The 15,674-nt window shown below is 43.3% G+C and overlaps 1 protein-coding gene across 1 annotated transcript in view; it reads right to left on the bottom strand.

The window, feature by feature from the left end:
- Nucleotides 1-14,390, bottom strand: part of sspo (SCO-spondin) — a 72,513-nt gene extending 58,123 nt beyond the window's left edge. Inside the window, exons 1-27 of the mRNA XM_047337925.1 lie at nucleotides 14,338-14,390; nucleotides 13,670-13,879; nucleotides 12,798-12,880; nucleotides 12,531-12,701; nucleotides 12,209-12,432; nucleotides 11,870-11,972; nucleotides 10,979-11,137; nucleotides 10,657-10,742; nucleotides 10,269-10,394; nucleotides 9,808-9,964; nucleotides 9,446-9,698; nucleotides 9,210-9,351; nucleotides 8,981-9,113; nucleotides 8,373-8,545; nucleotides 7,469-7,687; nucleotides 7,194-7,359; nucleotides 5,987-6,245; nucleotides 4,019-4,229; nucleotides 3,672-3,766; nucleotides 3,336-3,592; nucleotides 3,088-3,222; nucleotides 2,805-3,007; nucleotides 2,507-2,634; nucleotides 1,790-1,899; nucleotides 1,497-1,646; nucleotides 719-812; nucleotides 397-606 (exon numbers count right to left, since the gene is read on the bottom strand). Of these exons, the coding sequence (XP_047193881.1) occupies nucleotides 397-606; nucleotides 719-812; nucleotides 1,497-1,646; nucleotides 1,790-1,899; nucleotides 2,507-2,634; nucleotides 2,805-3,007; nucleotides 3,088-3,222; nucleotides 3,336-3,592; nucleotides 3,672-3,766; nucleotides 4,019-4,229; nucleotides 5,987-6,245; nucleotides 7,194-7,359; nucleotides 7,469-7,687; nucleotides 8,373-8,545; nucleotides 8,981-9,113; nucleotides 9,210-9,351; nucleotides 9,446-9,698; nucleotides 9,808-9,964; nucleotides 10,269-10,394; nucleotides 10,657-10,742; nucleotides 10,979-11,137; nucleotides 11,870-11,972; nucleotides 12,209-12,432; nucleotides 12,531-12,701; nucleotides 12,798-12,880; nucleotides 13,670-13,879; nucleotides 14,338-14,390 (4,310 nt within the window). The remainder of the gene's footprint in view (nucleotides 1-396; nucleotides 607-718; nucleotides 813-1,496; nucleotides 1,647-1,789; nucleotides 1,900-2,506; nucleotides 2,635-2,804; nucleotides 3,008-3,087; nucleotides 3,223-3,335; nucleotides 3,593-3,671; nucleotides 3,767-4,018; nucleotides 4,230-5,986; nucleotides 6,246-7,193; nucleotides 7,360-7,468; nucleotides 7,688-8,372; nucleotides 8,546-8,980; nucleotides 9,114-9,209; nucleotides 9,352-9,445; nucleotides 9,699-9,807; nucleotides 9,965-10,268; nucleotides 10,395-10,656; nucleotides 10,743-10,978; nucleotides 11,138-11,869; nucleotides 11,973-12,208; nucleotides 12,433-12,530; nucleotides 12,702-12,797; nucleotides 12,881-13,669; nucleotides 13,880-14,337) is intronic.
- Nucleotides 14,391-15,674: the final 1,284 nt, after the last annotated feature.

Genomic DNA, 15,674 nt, shown 5'->3' on the forward strand with positions numbered 1-15,674 from the left:
ACCAACCAACCAACCAACCAACCAACCAACCAATCAACCAGCCAGTCAACCAGCCAACCAGCCAAGAGACCAACCAACCAACCAACCAACCAACCAACCAACCAACCAACCAACCAACCAACCAACAGACCAACCAACCAGCCAACCAACCAAACCAATCAATCAACCAACCAACAAACCAACAAACCAACAAACCAACCAGCCACACGACCAACTAAAATTACCATCTCCAGACCTACAACATGACATTAGTGTGGTTAAAATTATGTTTATATTGTTTAGAAAACTTAAAAAGATGGATGTACCCGCATGCTTGATTGATCAGTTTTGTCCCTTCATAATCTCTACATACAGAATTTGAAGTAGTTAGTATGCTAGTGTACGTTTGGGGTTCACCTTGGCGTGCTGCTACAGCGGAACTGGTCCAGAGAGCAGGTGGATGGACACAGTTCATCTGACCCATCGCCACAGTCGTCCTCATTGTCACACACCCAGTGAGAGGGAATGCATCGGCCCCAAGCACAGGTGAACTCCGATTCTAGACAGGGAGGAGAGGGAGGAGGGCAGACCACACCTTCACACCGCCACACACCATCCTCACAGGAGCTGCACACACAAAGGTCAAGTACACACACTTCAATTTTGATGAAGGAAACAAACTTACTTAGAAAAATTCAAGTAAAGTTATATTTTTCCGTAAGTATTAAGGTAGACTGACCAGTTTTGGCAGTGTTGAGTGATGGTGGTACCAGGTGGAAACATAGAGCCCTCCCACTCACATGGACACTCAGTGCGAACGACACAGCCTTCCCCTATAGAAGAGACAACATGACCTTACATTACATTACATTTTGACAGTTCTGCTCCGTATTCTTACAGCTTTGTAACCCAATATAATGTAAAGTTTGGCTTAAGGGCAGCAAGAGGGGGAACACAGCCTTAAAATCAAAAGGGAAAAACATAAATAGTAAATGGTCTGTATTTATATAGAGCTTTTCTAGTCTTGATGACCACTCAAAGCAATTTACAGTTTTGACATTCACATATTCACAGTGTCTCTATCACACATGAATCATACACTGCCAGCACAGCCATCAGGGGCAATTTGGGGTTCAGTATCTTGCCCAAGGCCATTTTGGCACACAGGATGGGAGAGACTGGGATCGATCCACTGACCTTCTAATTGGTCAATGAATCATTCTACGAAAACACTCCTACAATAAGAAAAAGTATTACAGAAGGTTTCCAAAATGTAAAGGAATCCCCTACAGCATCCTCTGGGGATCAATTATCAAGCTAATCTGCTTCCAAAATGACTAAATAATAGCAGTTTTAAGTTGTAGATTTTTAGCAGTTGTAATTTTATGGTAAACTACTGGACTTAAGTGTTGCAGAGAATCATTGTTTGTTGAGGCTGACAAAGCTAAAATGATCCACAAGTATTCTGTCACTCATGGTGGAATAGGATCAGTAAAGTAATTGACACCATGTCTTACCATGTCGTACAGTGCCAGCAGGGCAGAAACAGCCCTCCACACAGGAGAGGGCGCCACACTGGGAGTTTGGAGTCTGCTGAATGCTTGGGCAAGAGGCAGAGCAAGCTGGGCCACAGGGTTCGTACACCAGCCCATTCTCACACTGCAGCGCTGCAGGGAATAATGGGAACGAAAACTTGGTTGAAGATACAAAAGTCGCGGAGTACAACGTTTTCAGAAAAACAATGACACAAGACATTAGTTGCATGTGTTTAAGATTCACTGTTTGACAGTGTGTTGTATGCACAACATACGACAGAGCTCCTGGGACCTCCAGCGGATGTAGACCCCTCTGCGGTTACACTCCTCAGCATAGGCAGCAATGGCTGTGCAGAGACATTCACAGTCCCCACCTGAGTCACAGCTAAAACACACACACATGCACATGCACACCAGTAAAATACAATCAGCAGTACATCTGCGTTCATTAACCTCGGGTTTGATTAGGGGGTGTTGTTACTGTTTGTGTAACATCATAAGAACAAAGACACACATTCACATTTCTGTTGATTGGCTGTCTTACAGTAGCAGTGGTTTGACTTGCATATTTCTGGAAGTAATAATAAAATGAAAAATTATAAGCTTTATTTGTATCAAACTATTTTTAAACAAAGTTTTATGAATGCACTTGTAGCATTTCTGATCTCAGCTCATAAGTTATTCTGGAGTTTGAGGGCCCACACTGCAAAAGCACAATAGCCTTTAGTAACCAATCAGGGTCCGGGGACTACCAGAAGACAACAATCAACTGTTTTAAGATGGTGTGCAGGCTCATAGAGAGTTCAAATATAATCAGTATTATATATTAATATACACGGGGGCTTGGATTTGTACAGCCTTAAAAGTTACATGAAGATTACAAGTTGGTCACCCTGGAGTTTCAAGTCAAAATACATTTTCAGGTAAGTAACTTTGTGTACATACTCGATGACACATTTTAAAAAGATTTTGTGTAAAGACTAGTCACTTACCCACAAGCATCAAAGACACACCAGTCATAATACTGCTGGAAGGGAACCTCAGCGTGGCACTGAGAAAAGAGCTCCTGGGTGAGGACTGCACACTTTTTCCTGGCCCATGTCACTCTGTGGGGGTTCAGCTGAACACAACAACGAGAGAGCAGGTAGTTTTTGGTTAGTTTTGCATTTTGTATCAGGAAAATAAAGGGAATCACATGATTTAAAATAGTTTACAAGCAGGTAATTAGGTCCAAGTTTACACCTCATGCAAATATCAGTGTGTGTGTGCATGTTTCTGTGTTGAACTTACAGCACAGGGGTCTCGGAGGTCCTGATCCGCCACGTCAGGGCAGGAGGGGCTGACCTTCCAGGAGTTTCCGAACAGCTCAGCCGTAGACTCCACGATGCCCTGCCGTGTTGTGAAGTCGTTCTCCGTATCCCCATCAAAGTTCCCGCACAGGCCCCCGACCCGACCCCGCAGGTGGGCAGCCAGGCGCACATAAAGGCGCATACCTGGTAATAATCATGACTACTATAAATGCCATGAATAGTAATTGGTGAATTGAATTGTGAAAACGTAAAGTTTGTCCTACCGCCATCCCAAAGCAGAGTGACCCCGAGGCGAGAGGAGAGGGACACAAACAGGCCGACTCTTTCCAAAGACAGACCACTGCCACTGTAGGACTTTGGAAGAGTAACGGGCATCCCGTTCACCGTCACAGCTTTACCTAAAAGATAGAGACAATCGCGTTTATTTCAAGCAAATGTTTCCTAAAGCATAGTCCATTGTGCTCATGAATCCCGACCTGCCATCCCCCATAACGCCCCCTGTCCCTCCTACCTCTCAGCAGGTGTATGATGGTGTTTCCCAGACTGAGGGTGACCGACTTTGTGCAGGTGACCCCAGTGCTCCCACAGGGCACGTTCTCCGCCGTGACACTGAACAAACCACTGGTCTCCCTCGCCAAGACGTACTGGCAGTCACCCAGGAAAGAGAAACAGCGGCCATCGAAGGTCACATAGTGGGGATCCCCCGTTGCCACGCACACACCGGCACAAGCTGACTGGCTGCAATGCCAGCGGCGCTCCTTACACACACTGCGGCAGAGAATGAAGAGCAGTTGAGATAGTTACACGCTGCAGTGATGTGATGCATTGAGTCAACTACACACGTTACCATGTGTTGCAGTCTTTGGTGATGGTGTCGTTGCTGTAGTAGAGTTGACCATTATGGTGACACGGGCACTCGTCCGGCAGGACACAGCGATCACCCTGCAGGAAACCAGAAGACATGTAGCACTGCTACACACAAAGGAACTGCTAGCCTAATAAAAAAGGTGACATCTTCCAAATACACCAATTAGCTTCTTCCTTTAACTAGTTATATTATTATTAGATATATTATTAAGGTGTTACTCCTAGGGACATTACTGTTTTACCTCTTACATCTGCATATCTGATATTGCTGGCTCACTAATCAAAAAAGATATCCATTCCCAAAACAAAATTTGAGTTTTCACCCACTAGGAGGACAGTTCCCTGGGGACAGACGCAACCAGACAGGGGCTCTTTGCAGCTCGACAGTCCGGATCGGGGCCCCTGCTGTTGGCCAGGAGGGTCCAGGCTGGAGCAGGTGAGGAGGCAGGAGCGTGGAGAGTAGACCAGAGAGCCTGGACACGGGTTCACCTCCTCACAGCGCTCCTTGGTGCAGTTAAACAGCCCCTGCTCACACACACTGTGAAGGGAAGGGGTGAGCAAACTGAGCATTGACATAAGTTTCTCCAGAAATCAAGATTTGGACTGAAATGTAGCAAATAAGTCACACAAAGTGAAATGCATGGTCCATAAGTTATAAAAAAATAAATACATAATAAAACATAAAATTGACCTTTAGCATGACAAAAAAATATCTGCTGGGTCAGTGGAGTTTACTGATAATAATCTCTAAAGTGTAGCTATAAAATGTGATGAGGCAACAGGAGGTGTGATGAAAGTCATTTCACCAGATTCAGGCCAAGGATTGTCATTGAAAGTGAATGGATATACTGTACCTCATATTTTATATCACTGTGATAATTATCTAATCCAAAATGATAGATTTCCTCATAGCAATCAATCAGGCTAATGTTCAGTGCAGGGACAACAATTAGAACAGGATGAGAATGAGTTATGGAAGGGCAAGAGGGCAAGAGACATATGTAAAATCAGAATGACACATATTCATTCAGCGGTCAACTCTGTGATAATGGCGAAAGGAGAGTGACGATCTTTGTCGTATTATGGTGAAGAGACACAATGAAATCAACCTATCCTGAAGCAGGGAGCAGGAACATAGAGAGATTTCATTAGAGCTCTTACACCACCAGGGACTCACATTCTAATCTTTGCACGGCAGGAGTTAAACTTAAAGCTATGAGTACACTATTCTCATAGATATCATCTTGAATATACGTCCTCACTAACATGGCAATACAATCAAATACAAAAAGTACAATCAAATAAATGATAATTTATCAAATGATTATTGTTATTGTTTGTTTTTTGAGTGAATGTACGTTGTCCTTTTGTGACTTCCGCTCCAACGTGCGCTAAATGTGTAACATGGAAGTGACAATAAACTTGTTTTCCATTCTAATAGAAAACATTAGTACACAAACACACTTTTGTCACCGTCCCTTGAACTCTATATTGTCCTCAAAAACACTTTATTTTTACTCTTTTGAAGAATATACTGTGTATTCCATAACAAATGTCTATTTCAGAGATGAGAAGATTTGTCAGCACATGAGCCGAGTGGTTTTATTCACTTCATGTGATTGAGGCTCATTCAAACATACCAGAGCCAAACCCATGCCCTTGTGCCAATATTTTATTGTCGGTGCATCAAATGTTCTACCCACAGTGGAGACAATGTGCTTACCTTCTCAGATTTTTATCACATCTACCACAAGATAAAAGCACCATGCAGATAACCATATGAGAAAAGGTCCTTTTTTATGGTGTGCTGTAAAATATAATTCATGCATCTGGGTCTTAAAGAGCTTGCACAGAATGAACCTCACCACAATGTTTCCTTTTGACAGGCTTAGTGTGTCACCTTGTCTGCACTTGCAGGAGTGCTTCGTCTGTGCAGCAATGGTTATATTTAACCCAAGTGAAATTCAGTCGCCAAGAGTCAAAAGAGTTTCTCAGTTGAACTAAGCTGTGTTAAGTTGCAACAAAAGCATTAAAACAAAGTCCCAAAATCCCAAATTTCCAACCATTTCCAAACTATTTTCAAACCAAAACATAATATTTCCAATTTGAAAAATAAAGCTAAAAATGTCATACTAATAAAAGTAACTAAAATGCTAAGTTTCTAATCAAACAAATTAAAACACAAAATTTCTAACTAAAAAAAGTAAAACGGAAAATTTAAATATTTTAGCCAGGGAGAAGCTGATATGAACAATAAGGAAAAATCCCTGTCACAAGTTCTTCTGTTCGACATACCAGGTGTTACAGTTGTTCTGAAGGACAGCACCGGGCTGGTACGTCTTGTCCTCTTGCACACATGGGCACATGGCGATGGGCACACACTGGCTCTGGTGGTCCTGTGCTAGTCCTGGCAGGCACTGGCAACCTGGGACACACATCTTTAGGCCCCCTCCACCACTGTCATCGCAGCTCCAGCTCTGCCGCAGGTCTGAACAGGAGGCTCCACATGCTCGACCACACTCCTGGTACGCCTGACCGCCTGAACACTGGACCGCTGGGGAGAAAGCAGAGGAGGAAAGGTTTTAAAAAGGGTAAACAAGTCTGCTGAGATTTTTGTAATGTAAAATCGTCTTTGAGGTTCTCGTATGAGAGTTCACGTAGTTTCCGATTCAAGCTTTGTAGCTCACTGCACTTTGTAGCTGTTGTACTTTTAACAGCACAGACATCCAATTAGATTCAAGCTTCCTTTCATTAACATATTTGTGAGAACAGTTTCATATTGGCCTTCAGGTTGGCTGAACTGAACACTAGCCTGGATGTTAAATCAAGTCTTGCAAGTCCAATCAAAGTCTCTAAGTAGACAACTCACAAACTTATCAGTCACTTCATGGAAAGCAATGTTCTGATATTAACTCTCATGCAGGCGCAATCACATGACTGGTTCAAGAAGTCACAATGTAAACACAAAACATTAAGAAAAATATTTTTTTCTGCTCATATGGGCAATGGTGTGCTAAGAAAAAAGATACCAAACACTGTCATCAAAAACATTTTTAACGTGGTAAATAAAGTCAATATAATTCAAAAATACCCCAAATATCTCAGGATTCTTTAGGGCGAGCCTGGTTGAGCCACTAGTCTTAACAAGACAACTCCATGTATTCAGCATTTTCACATTGCCTTAACCTGAATAAATGGTAAATGGTATTTTATATAGTGCTTTCCTCGTCTTGATGACCACTCAAAGCACTTTCCATTTAAATTGAATGTTCCATTAGCAACTCATGTAAACGCCAAAATTAAAATATTGTCTTATTCAGAATCAGGTCAATAGTCAGAATATTGCTGTCCATGTAAATGTAGTCACAGATATCCGAGCTTTACCAAATGTCGGATCTTCCCCTTTCACAGAGAAAGACCCCAAATTACTGTGGACACTTCTCTGGACTCCACGGTGATGGACGTCCTGGATTATCACTTAACCAGTGGCCTTCCTACTTACGGCAGAAGGTGTGGTTGCGCCATTGGGCAGCAGCGCCCTCCTGAGCGCAGTGCCGTGCGTAGGCAGTGAGGACGGTGCAGTGACAGGCCCTCTGTGGAGCGCAGCCGCAAACCTCTGACAGACAGAGACGGAAATATGGCTCCCTCTCCACCAGGTCATGACACCCCTGCAAGATCCCAGAGGGAGGTGCATAAGTGGAAACAAAGGGTGCAGGCAGATGATAATGAACTTACCACTGACGTAGGAGGAGATGTAACATGCTCCGTATACACTACCTGAAAGATAGGGCTGTGAATGATGGCGCACACCGTCTCTGCATAGTCTCTCCTCTGGGTGTATGTGGTGCAGGGGTCAGGTGGAGCTCCTCCAGGTAGAGTACAATGCTCTGACGTAAACTTCCCCGCAAAGGATGACACGCTGTTCTCCACGTCTCCTTCTGGGGTGGTGAAATCATCATGCTGGTTCCAGGTCAGTGTTCCACAAAGGCCACGCACCTTGAATATAAAATTGAATACACACAGTGAGATTCCTTTCATTGTACATTCTGCAAGAACTTGCAATTCTGACATTTTTGAATCCCTACCCTGTATTTAAATTTAGTGTAGTCTAATTTAAGACTTAGCCCCCATCCGATTTGGCTTGCGAATCATGTTAGCATGCCAGCTATCTTTTTTTTGGATGATAATCCCGTATTTTCACATAATTTCATGTCACAACCCCCCCTCATTGAAGACATGATGCACTTGATTGAACCCCATATAGCAGTGATGTTACTGAACTTAACTGCTCCTCTAATAACAAAGCATCCTGCCAGGTTTGCCTACAGATCACTGCTAGCAGCCTGAAACTGTGTGCTTTTGATTCATACGTGAAATAATGCCGAGCATCCAAGCTTTTCAATTTCAAATGTCATTGATTCACCTCCATTAGCAAAGATGTTATTTGGATATTATAGCTGTCCTTTAGTAATTGCAAACAATAGCATGTTTATTTAGATCAAAATTTTCACTTTGGCCTAAATCATCCCCTGGCCTATAAAACTCTTTCTTGTAATTTTTGTAATGTGGTTGTGTTGATCTGACAGTTGCCGTAGACACAAAGAGAATTTCCAAAAGGATAATAAACCAAACTAACACATAAAAGTACTCGTGAATAATCGGTATGAAATGTAAAGGTTACCTTGTTTGCAAACCCGGGCTGCAACATGACCAGGGCCAAGGGTCCATCTAGATACCAGAGCAGCTGGGCTCCAAAAGTCTGGATGAGGAGAAATGAAGAGGAGGCCCTCCGCACAACCAGGTCTCCTGTCACCAAAGGTAATGCCTCTCTCTCACCATTCAACATCACTGTACCTGGAAGTAACCGGACCAACCATAAAAAATCACAAGGCAGTAAACACATTCAAAATAAGTTCCTCCAGTTAGGGTTAGGCTTCTTAACTCCAAGCCAATAACTTACAGTCATTGATTTATTACAATTTAATGTGTTGTGTGTGTGTGCAAGGACAGATCCTAAGAGTGTGGTGCTAGTGATCAGTTGTCGGGGGTTACAATGGTTTGGGTGTGCATAGAACATCATGTCAAAGACCGCCCTAACATGGACACAAGCTGGAAAACGAAAACAATGTTGGCCCAAAACAAAATAATGGCGAACTGTGACGGCCAAGCTGAAATAGATGTGTCTGACACGCAACATGTTGCCCAGGACTAGCCCAGAAGGAGGCAGATGCCTTATTCATGCCTGAAGTAGGTTATGATATCTCAGATCAGTGTGTTTGACTAACGTACCAGTGTCTGTGATGGTGACTGTGGTGCGGAGTGCTGTGACTGACATCTCCCTCAGGCAACCCAGGCCTCCTCCTCCTCCTGCTGTACACTCCCCACAGTGCACCTTCACCACCAGCTTCCTGTCAACAAAGTCCTGAACACACAAAGGAGAAGTGGCCACCGTAAACACAACTGTCCGTGAGGTCATAGTTTATCTAAGAGTGTGCCTGGTGTGTATTTTATGTCTCACCTCCACAGCAGTGAAGGGACAGTCTCCACCCTGCAGTGAATACCTCTTTTTGTCAAAGGTGGTCACCTGAAGCGCCCCCATCAGGCTGCACTGGCCAGCACACTTCTCCCCAGTGCACTGCCACTGGCCTGCTCGGCAAACACTTGAAGAGAAGAAAGAGAAGAAGGGTTGGTGTTAAAAGGAGCTTAGAGGTAAGAGAGGTGCAGGGAACAATCAAACACACATTTCTCCCTCACCACGTGTTGCATCTCTGCTGTATCCTGTCCCCTGACTGGTATGTGCGTCTGCGATGGAAGCAAGGACAATCGTCTCTTTTTAGACAGAGTCCTTGGTGAAGGTAGAGGCCCGGCGGACACTCACAGCCCCCCACACATTCTTCCCTACACTGGCCAACGGCTACAGCCGGCCCTGGGGGCTGGGGAGATGTACAGCTGGGGGGACAGGAGGACACACAGTCTGAAAACACCTGACCTCTGGCACAGACACGACCTGAAGAGACAGAGATAATAGAAAAAAACAGCGAGACATTAAGTATAGTCCATCTACTTTAAAGCCTCCACAATCTGCACCAAAAGCACAATTTATCATATTTCATTACCACAAAGGGTGTCGGTCCTCCACATTATGATGACATGTTGTTGGGCGCACTCTCTGGCGTAGCTGGCCAGAGTGTCACACACTGCCCCATCCCTCTCTTTGGGTGGCAGGCTGCAGAAGAGGTAAAGACAGGTGTCCATGTATGCTGCTGGGTCCAACTGAAAGACACAAACTGAACACTTGTAACAGCAAACCTGCATCAAATAACGTGAACAAGTTCTTCTGGGGCGAATTACAAGAGTCTCCAAAGTCAGAAATATACAAATCCTGCAAAGTGGCTTTAAATAGCAGCAGTATTGATAATGTAGGCTTACAAAGAGGAAAAAGCTGAATTATTTTGGGGGGGATTAACAGAACAAACACATTGTTTTACAGTTCATTACACTCTTAAGAGAGTTCTCTCAGAGAAATTTGATCCAAGAAGCAATTTATGCCACGTGAGAAGTATCAATGGTGCCTCACCCGAGGGTGGCAGTGCGAGAAGGGGTTTTCCAGCAGTCGGTTACACACAGATTCCGCCTGCTTACGCAGAACAGGGTCTCCTGAGACATCACAGCTGTGACCAAGCTCAGCCGCATCGCTGCAGCCCTAAAGGAAGCATGGAACACACAGAGACACAATAACCATCTATTTTAAATACACTGTCACAAAACTCTGCTTTCACACAAAATAAACTTCCCTATACCATTAATACAAACATTATTCCGCACATTTTGGGGATTATTATAGCAACATTATAACAATATGGTTGTTTTCAAATATCAAAATACATCATGAAGAAAAATAATAGTTGTTAACAAAATTGTATACTGTTTTAAAAAATACTCAATCAGTGCATTCAGTGCATTACTTCATTCTGCTGATCAGGAACTTTCCATGAGTTGCCGAAGCTGGCAGCGAACTGGGACACAGTTCCACCCATTGTGGTAAAATCATCTATACAAAGGAAACAGGACGCAGATTGTCTACAGTTGATTGCTCATCAACAATTAATACTCAAAACAAGTTTGCAATGCTTGTTATCCGTCATGTGGAATTCACCAATGATGGTCAAGTGTTGACAAACCAAGACCAAATCAAGAAATGAACATGGGTGACTGTCAGTGTTTCCAAAAGTCTGTGTCTTAGGTACATTAATTAAGATTGCAGTAGTGTGAACATGCTGTTCTCACCATCAGGGTTGCTGTTGTAGACTCCACAGAGACCCCTGGTAGCTGAAAGGTGCTCAGCGGTCACTGTCAGGTAGACTGTATTGGCCAGGTCGAACTTCACTCTCACACCCAGGCCACTCTCCACAAACACAAAGTCCCCCAGCCAATGAACACTCACTCCTGTACAAAGGAGAAAATATATGGTGTTTCTGCTTTGCTGCAAAATATTGTTGTTGAACACCCATCCATGCCTCTTCCAGGTACATGTGACCAACACTAGATATTTCCATCTCATATCAAACCCCATCTGAAATGGAAGGATCTAAAATTCACAAGGATGAGCCCAGTAACTAACCAAGGTATGATGTGGAGGAACAATCAAGACATGGTTGATGCAAATTTGTGGTTGCGATAAGAAAAGGAGAATATCATCTGCATAAAGTATTCTTTGTGTTAAAACCCAGAATTTGTTTTGTTTAAGTCTGAGTCTATAGAATCCCACCTCTTTCAGATTGGTCCATTGCTTTGGAATTAGAGCAGTTATTCTATTATTTAGTATTCAATGGGGAACCATCAGTGAATTTATTTTTTAGTTTTAGTTTTTTTTGCCTTTTTTTTGACAGGATAGATGAAGCATGAAAGGGGGAGGACTGTTGCCTCAGTACATGGGCCGCATATCTCACATAATTCATTGCTAAACCCATCTGACCCTGGAGTTTTGCTGCCTTTCAAAGATTTTATTGTTTCTGTAATTCTAGTTACAGTCAGTATGTTACTGTCTCATTACTCCGGTTCCAAATGACTTTAAGCAGAAACAAACTATCTCTGATTTGAAGCTAGACTGATATTGCTTGGTTAACAAAAAATCGACTAGAAATCAAAGGGCATTGGTGACAGCTGAAAAGAGTTTACCATTTTGGAAAAGTGGATCTCCATTTGCAACTGGAAGGTTGTTCAGTGTTAAGTTCCTGTGTTGAACTGAAACCAAGTCTAGACCCAGCATCATCCTCAAAGCCTGAAAAGAACAGCCACATATACATAGACGTACAACACACATATAAAGTAAAATCAGTTATTACCAAATATTTCCATCACACACAATGACAAATAATAATCAAAGTCACAAGTCAAACTGGCTTTCGTTGGCCCCAAAATAAGCTTCACACAAAGAATACAAAGAATAGGCTATATGGCAGAATCTAACCCTACTTCATCAACTTGATCAGCAGCAGGATCTGTCTTGTTTCATACCTTACTGCAGTCTCCTCTCCCATTACAGACTGTACTGATGTAGACTGCCCACGTGCCATCAGTAGATGAGGCCAGCAGGTAAGTGCAGGTGCCCTGGAAGTGGAAGTGCTTCCTGTCAAAAGTGCGATAGTGGGCTCCACCCCAGGACATGCATGTGGCCGAACCCTGAGGCACCCTGGCACTACCCAGCAGACCGCTGCGCACCAGTGGGGAGGACTGGGAGTCTAGAGACCAATGGGAGAGGAAAAGTAGCACTGTATTTGTAATCCACATATGGGTAGTTAGGTAGTTAAATATTCTGTGTGCATATATGTGTTCTGACCTGGAAGGAGAGTGTAGGTGCACGACAAGCAGGTCTGATCAGAGGCATTTCTCCAGCTCAGTCCCCACACGCTGCTGCAGCAGTGCTCCATGGACATAAGGGACGAGTTGTGAACTCCAGGGAACTCTGCACAACTCCACGTAGAGTAACACTGACCACGCACACCCACACCTGGGAGAGGTAAGGTTTGAAAAAGAATGGAGGAAGTAAATGCCTTGGAGAATGAATGTTGTACATGGAACTGGTCTGTTGGTTTGTTGTCCTCACCTTCAGAGCAGCGTGGGCCACTCCAGCCCTCACAACACACCTTCACTGTCTTGTTCACTACCTGGCTCTCCATCTCTGGAGGTCTGAGGTGGACAGAACCATCAAGTCGAAAGTTAGTATGTTCTTGGTCTTGTTCGGTTTCATTCAACTGTCATACGGGTCACTTCCTTTACATTCACCTCTTGGATCCTGTTGTACCTTCCAAAGTACAATATGTACTCTAGGTCACAAAATGTACCTTTAAAGAATACCAACTTCTTTCAAAAGTTTTGAAAAGGCATTAGTTCCGGCATTGCATTTCTTGTCAGTTTATTTCATCAGGTAGATGTAATATAAACATGGCTTCCTTTTACTTTCACTTGACCGCACCCACCAGCACCCATGCTCTTACCAGCCAGCAGGAGTCACTGTTGAAGCGACAAGGACATGATCCCTCACCATATTCCCACCACCACAAATTAGAACCTTTAATACAGAGATCCCACTATACTACCGTTAAGAAAACACATTCTGTCTTCCAAAATATGGAATCAGGGGCATGCAACACAATAGCATGGGGATCCGGTCCCACTAGCCTTGCCCTCTCTTTTACACGGACGTCTATACAGCTTTGTGAATACCGCTGCTGTCGTATAATGGTGCAACAACCCTGCCATTTTGTGTTCATAACTGTCATACAGAGCCGTAAAAGTTAATAAAGACAAAACGTTCCAATCTCGAGCAGGCTGTGTAAACAGAGATATGTGTGGTAAAGTGGAAGTGTACAAACATTTATCTCAGGTGGATTTTGAATCTGATCGATACCATTGAGCAAAACCCCCTTTACTGAACTAAACACACCTCTTCTGACAATTATTAAACTCTTCACTCACTTGTACAAGAAGCAGGAGGCCTTGAGCCCCTGTTGTTTGTAGTAGAGGGCAATGCCATCATCACCTCCATGCTTGAGGCGCATCCTGTCCACGTCTAACCTCCAGTCCTGGGTGTTGTACTGATACACCTCAGAACAGCTCACTTCAAGCTGCAGACGTGGAGACAGAACTCGCTCCGCTCTCTCCTCCACTTTATGCTCACACCAGTGTCTGGAATATGATACAGAGATTTAATTTATTTTCTACGACCTATTGACACAAAGATTGACTCAAGTGCTTTAATTCCACAGATAGGAGAATCAGTAACCATGTTGTAATATGACAATATGCTATGCAACAAATATTTACATATAAATCCCTTATTGATATGAAGTTAAACTTATAGCAAATATAATGACATATTATATAATTCAATGAGTAAAAGGTACTTGATTCAAGGTCCCAAAATTCAGGACTTCAGCTCAAACTAAATCCAGTGGACACCAGAGTTTACTGGTCAGTGGGTTAAAATTAATAAGACTATAAATAAATTAGTACTGATGTACTGATTGCCACATTTTATTTCTCTTCACTATGTCTTTCTCACTTTCCATATTGTTCCTTCCCTTTTCCTCCTTCTGTCTGAAAACATACTTAATCCTGTTCTTTCTGGTCTCAATCACACTCACCCCATTCCCATCACTGTCTGAAGTCCAAGCAGAGTCAGTAGTAGTGTTTCCATGGTCCTCTCCTAAATATTTGTGCTTAAAATTCCTGTAAAGAAGTCCATAAGCAAGTCCATATCCAAGACTGAATTCCTTGAATTTGACATATTATTACAATCCCATCTTTCTGCTAGACGTGCCCTTACCTTTGAAGTGCTTTGGTAGTTCTTTGGATTTTTGCCACGAAAAGTAATTTTCTGTCACTTTTCTTTATATTGCTCTGTCCAGCAGTTTGCAATACAATCCACAGTGAAGTGATGATTTGCCTTATGGAGGGAGCGGGACCCCAGACCCAGGGTTTTAAATGCGGGGGGTGACTCATGGGTTGTACAGTAGCATCTGAACCTCCTGTCATTGGACATAAGTGGCAATGTCACAGCTGGAAGAGCGAGCATTGGCCACCGGACCTGTGACGGACACATCCTTTGACCTCACCCAGTCAAACATTAGAGGACGCAGTAGGTGACTGCGGGGGTGGTGGAGCCTCAGCCACAGAATAAAGAGCTGTTTGTCAGAGCCTAATCCTGTAAAGAGACGCTTTTCGGGAAGGATGATGGGGGAATTTATTCAATGAAGCGTGTCAACAGCCGTGGGGACTGAAGGCTTTTAGACTCCTACCCACTATCCCAAGTCTGACCTTCCGACCCCAGAGTGAGGAGGCTCAAACACAGCTGTCACCAGAGTACACTTTAGACAGAGATGAGTGGAGAGGACGGAGAAGCTACTGTCTCAAGATTTTAGCTTAAATAGTATTCAAGCTGTGTCATAATTGACCTCTTTACTTTTCCAGGAAAGCTAACTTTCCATTGCAGCCTTGGAGTCATTGTGTATCTTTAAAGAAATAGCAAATGGCCGAGTCAGCGTGTCAAGTCTTCATTATCATTTACGAGAAGACAAGTGAAAAGAGATGGTACAGAGAGAGAAAGGGAGCTTTTATCTCTAGGTTATATCAAGTGCCCATGGGCATTAAATAAAATGATATGTGGTCAGGTACATTGAGGAAATTGAACTTGATTTTCCTGTCGTTAAACCAGCAAAACAAGATTTGGACACGCCCCACGCTTGCATCATGTGCTTTAGACTATGCACTTAAATCATTAAAATAGAGCACTAAACCTTGTTTCTTGTTATCTAAGTGTGAGGTTAAACAACGTTGGCTCTGGATGGGAAAATGACAACTGCTATGGTCCAAGTACAGACATGAAACTTAGCACACAATGTAAGAAAGGGCCCTAAGAGTCTACAGTCATGTTTGTAGCTGTTGATAACACAGGCAGTGTTTCTGCTGCGTGTCTACAGCG

Source organism: Hippoglossus stenolepis, chromosome 19 (genome assembly GCF_022539355.2).
Source record: "Hippoglossus stenolepis isolate QCI-W04-F060 chromosome 19, HSTE1.2, whole genome shotgun sequence".
Classification (NCBI taxonomy): Eukaryota; Metazoa; Chordata; class Actinopteri; order Pleuronectiformes; family Pleuronectidae; genus Hippoglossus; species Hippoglossus stenolepis.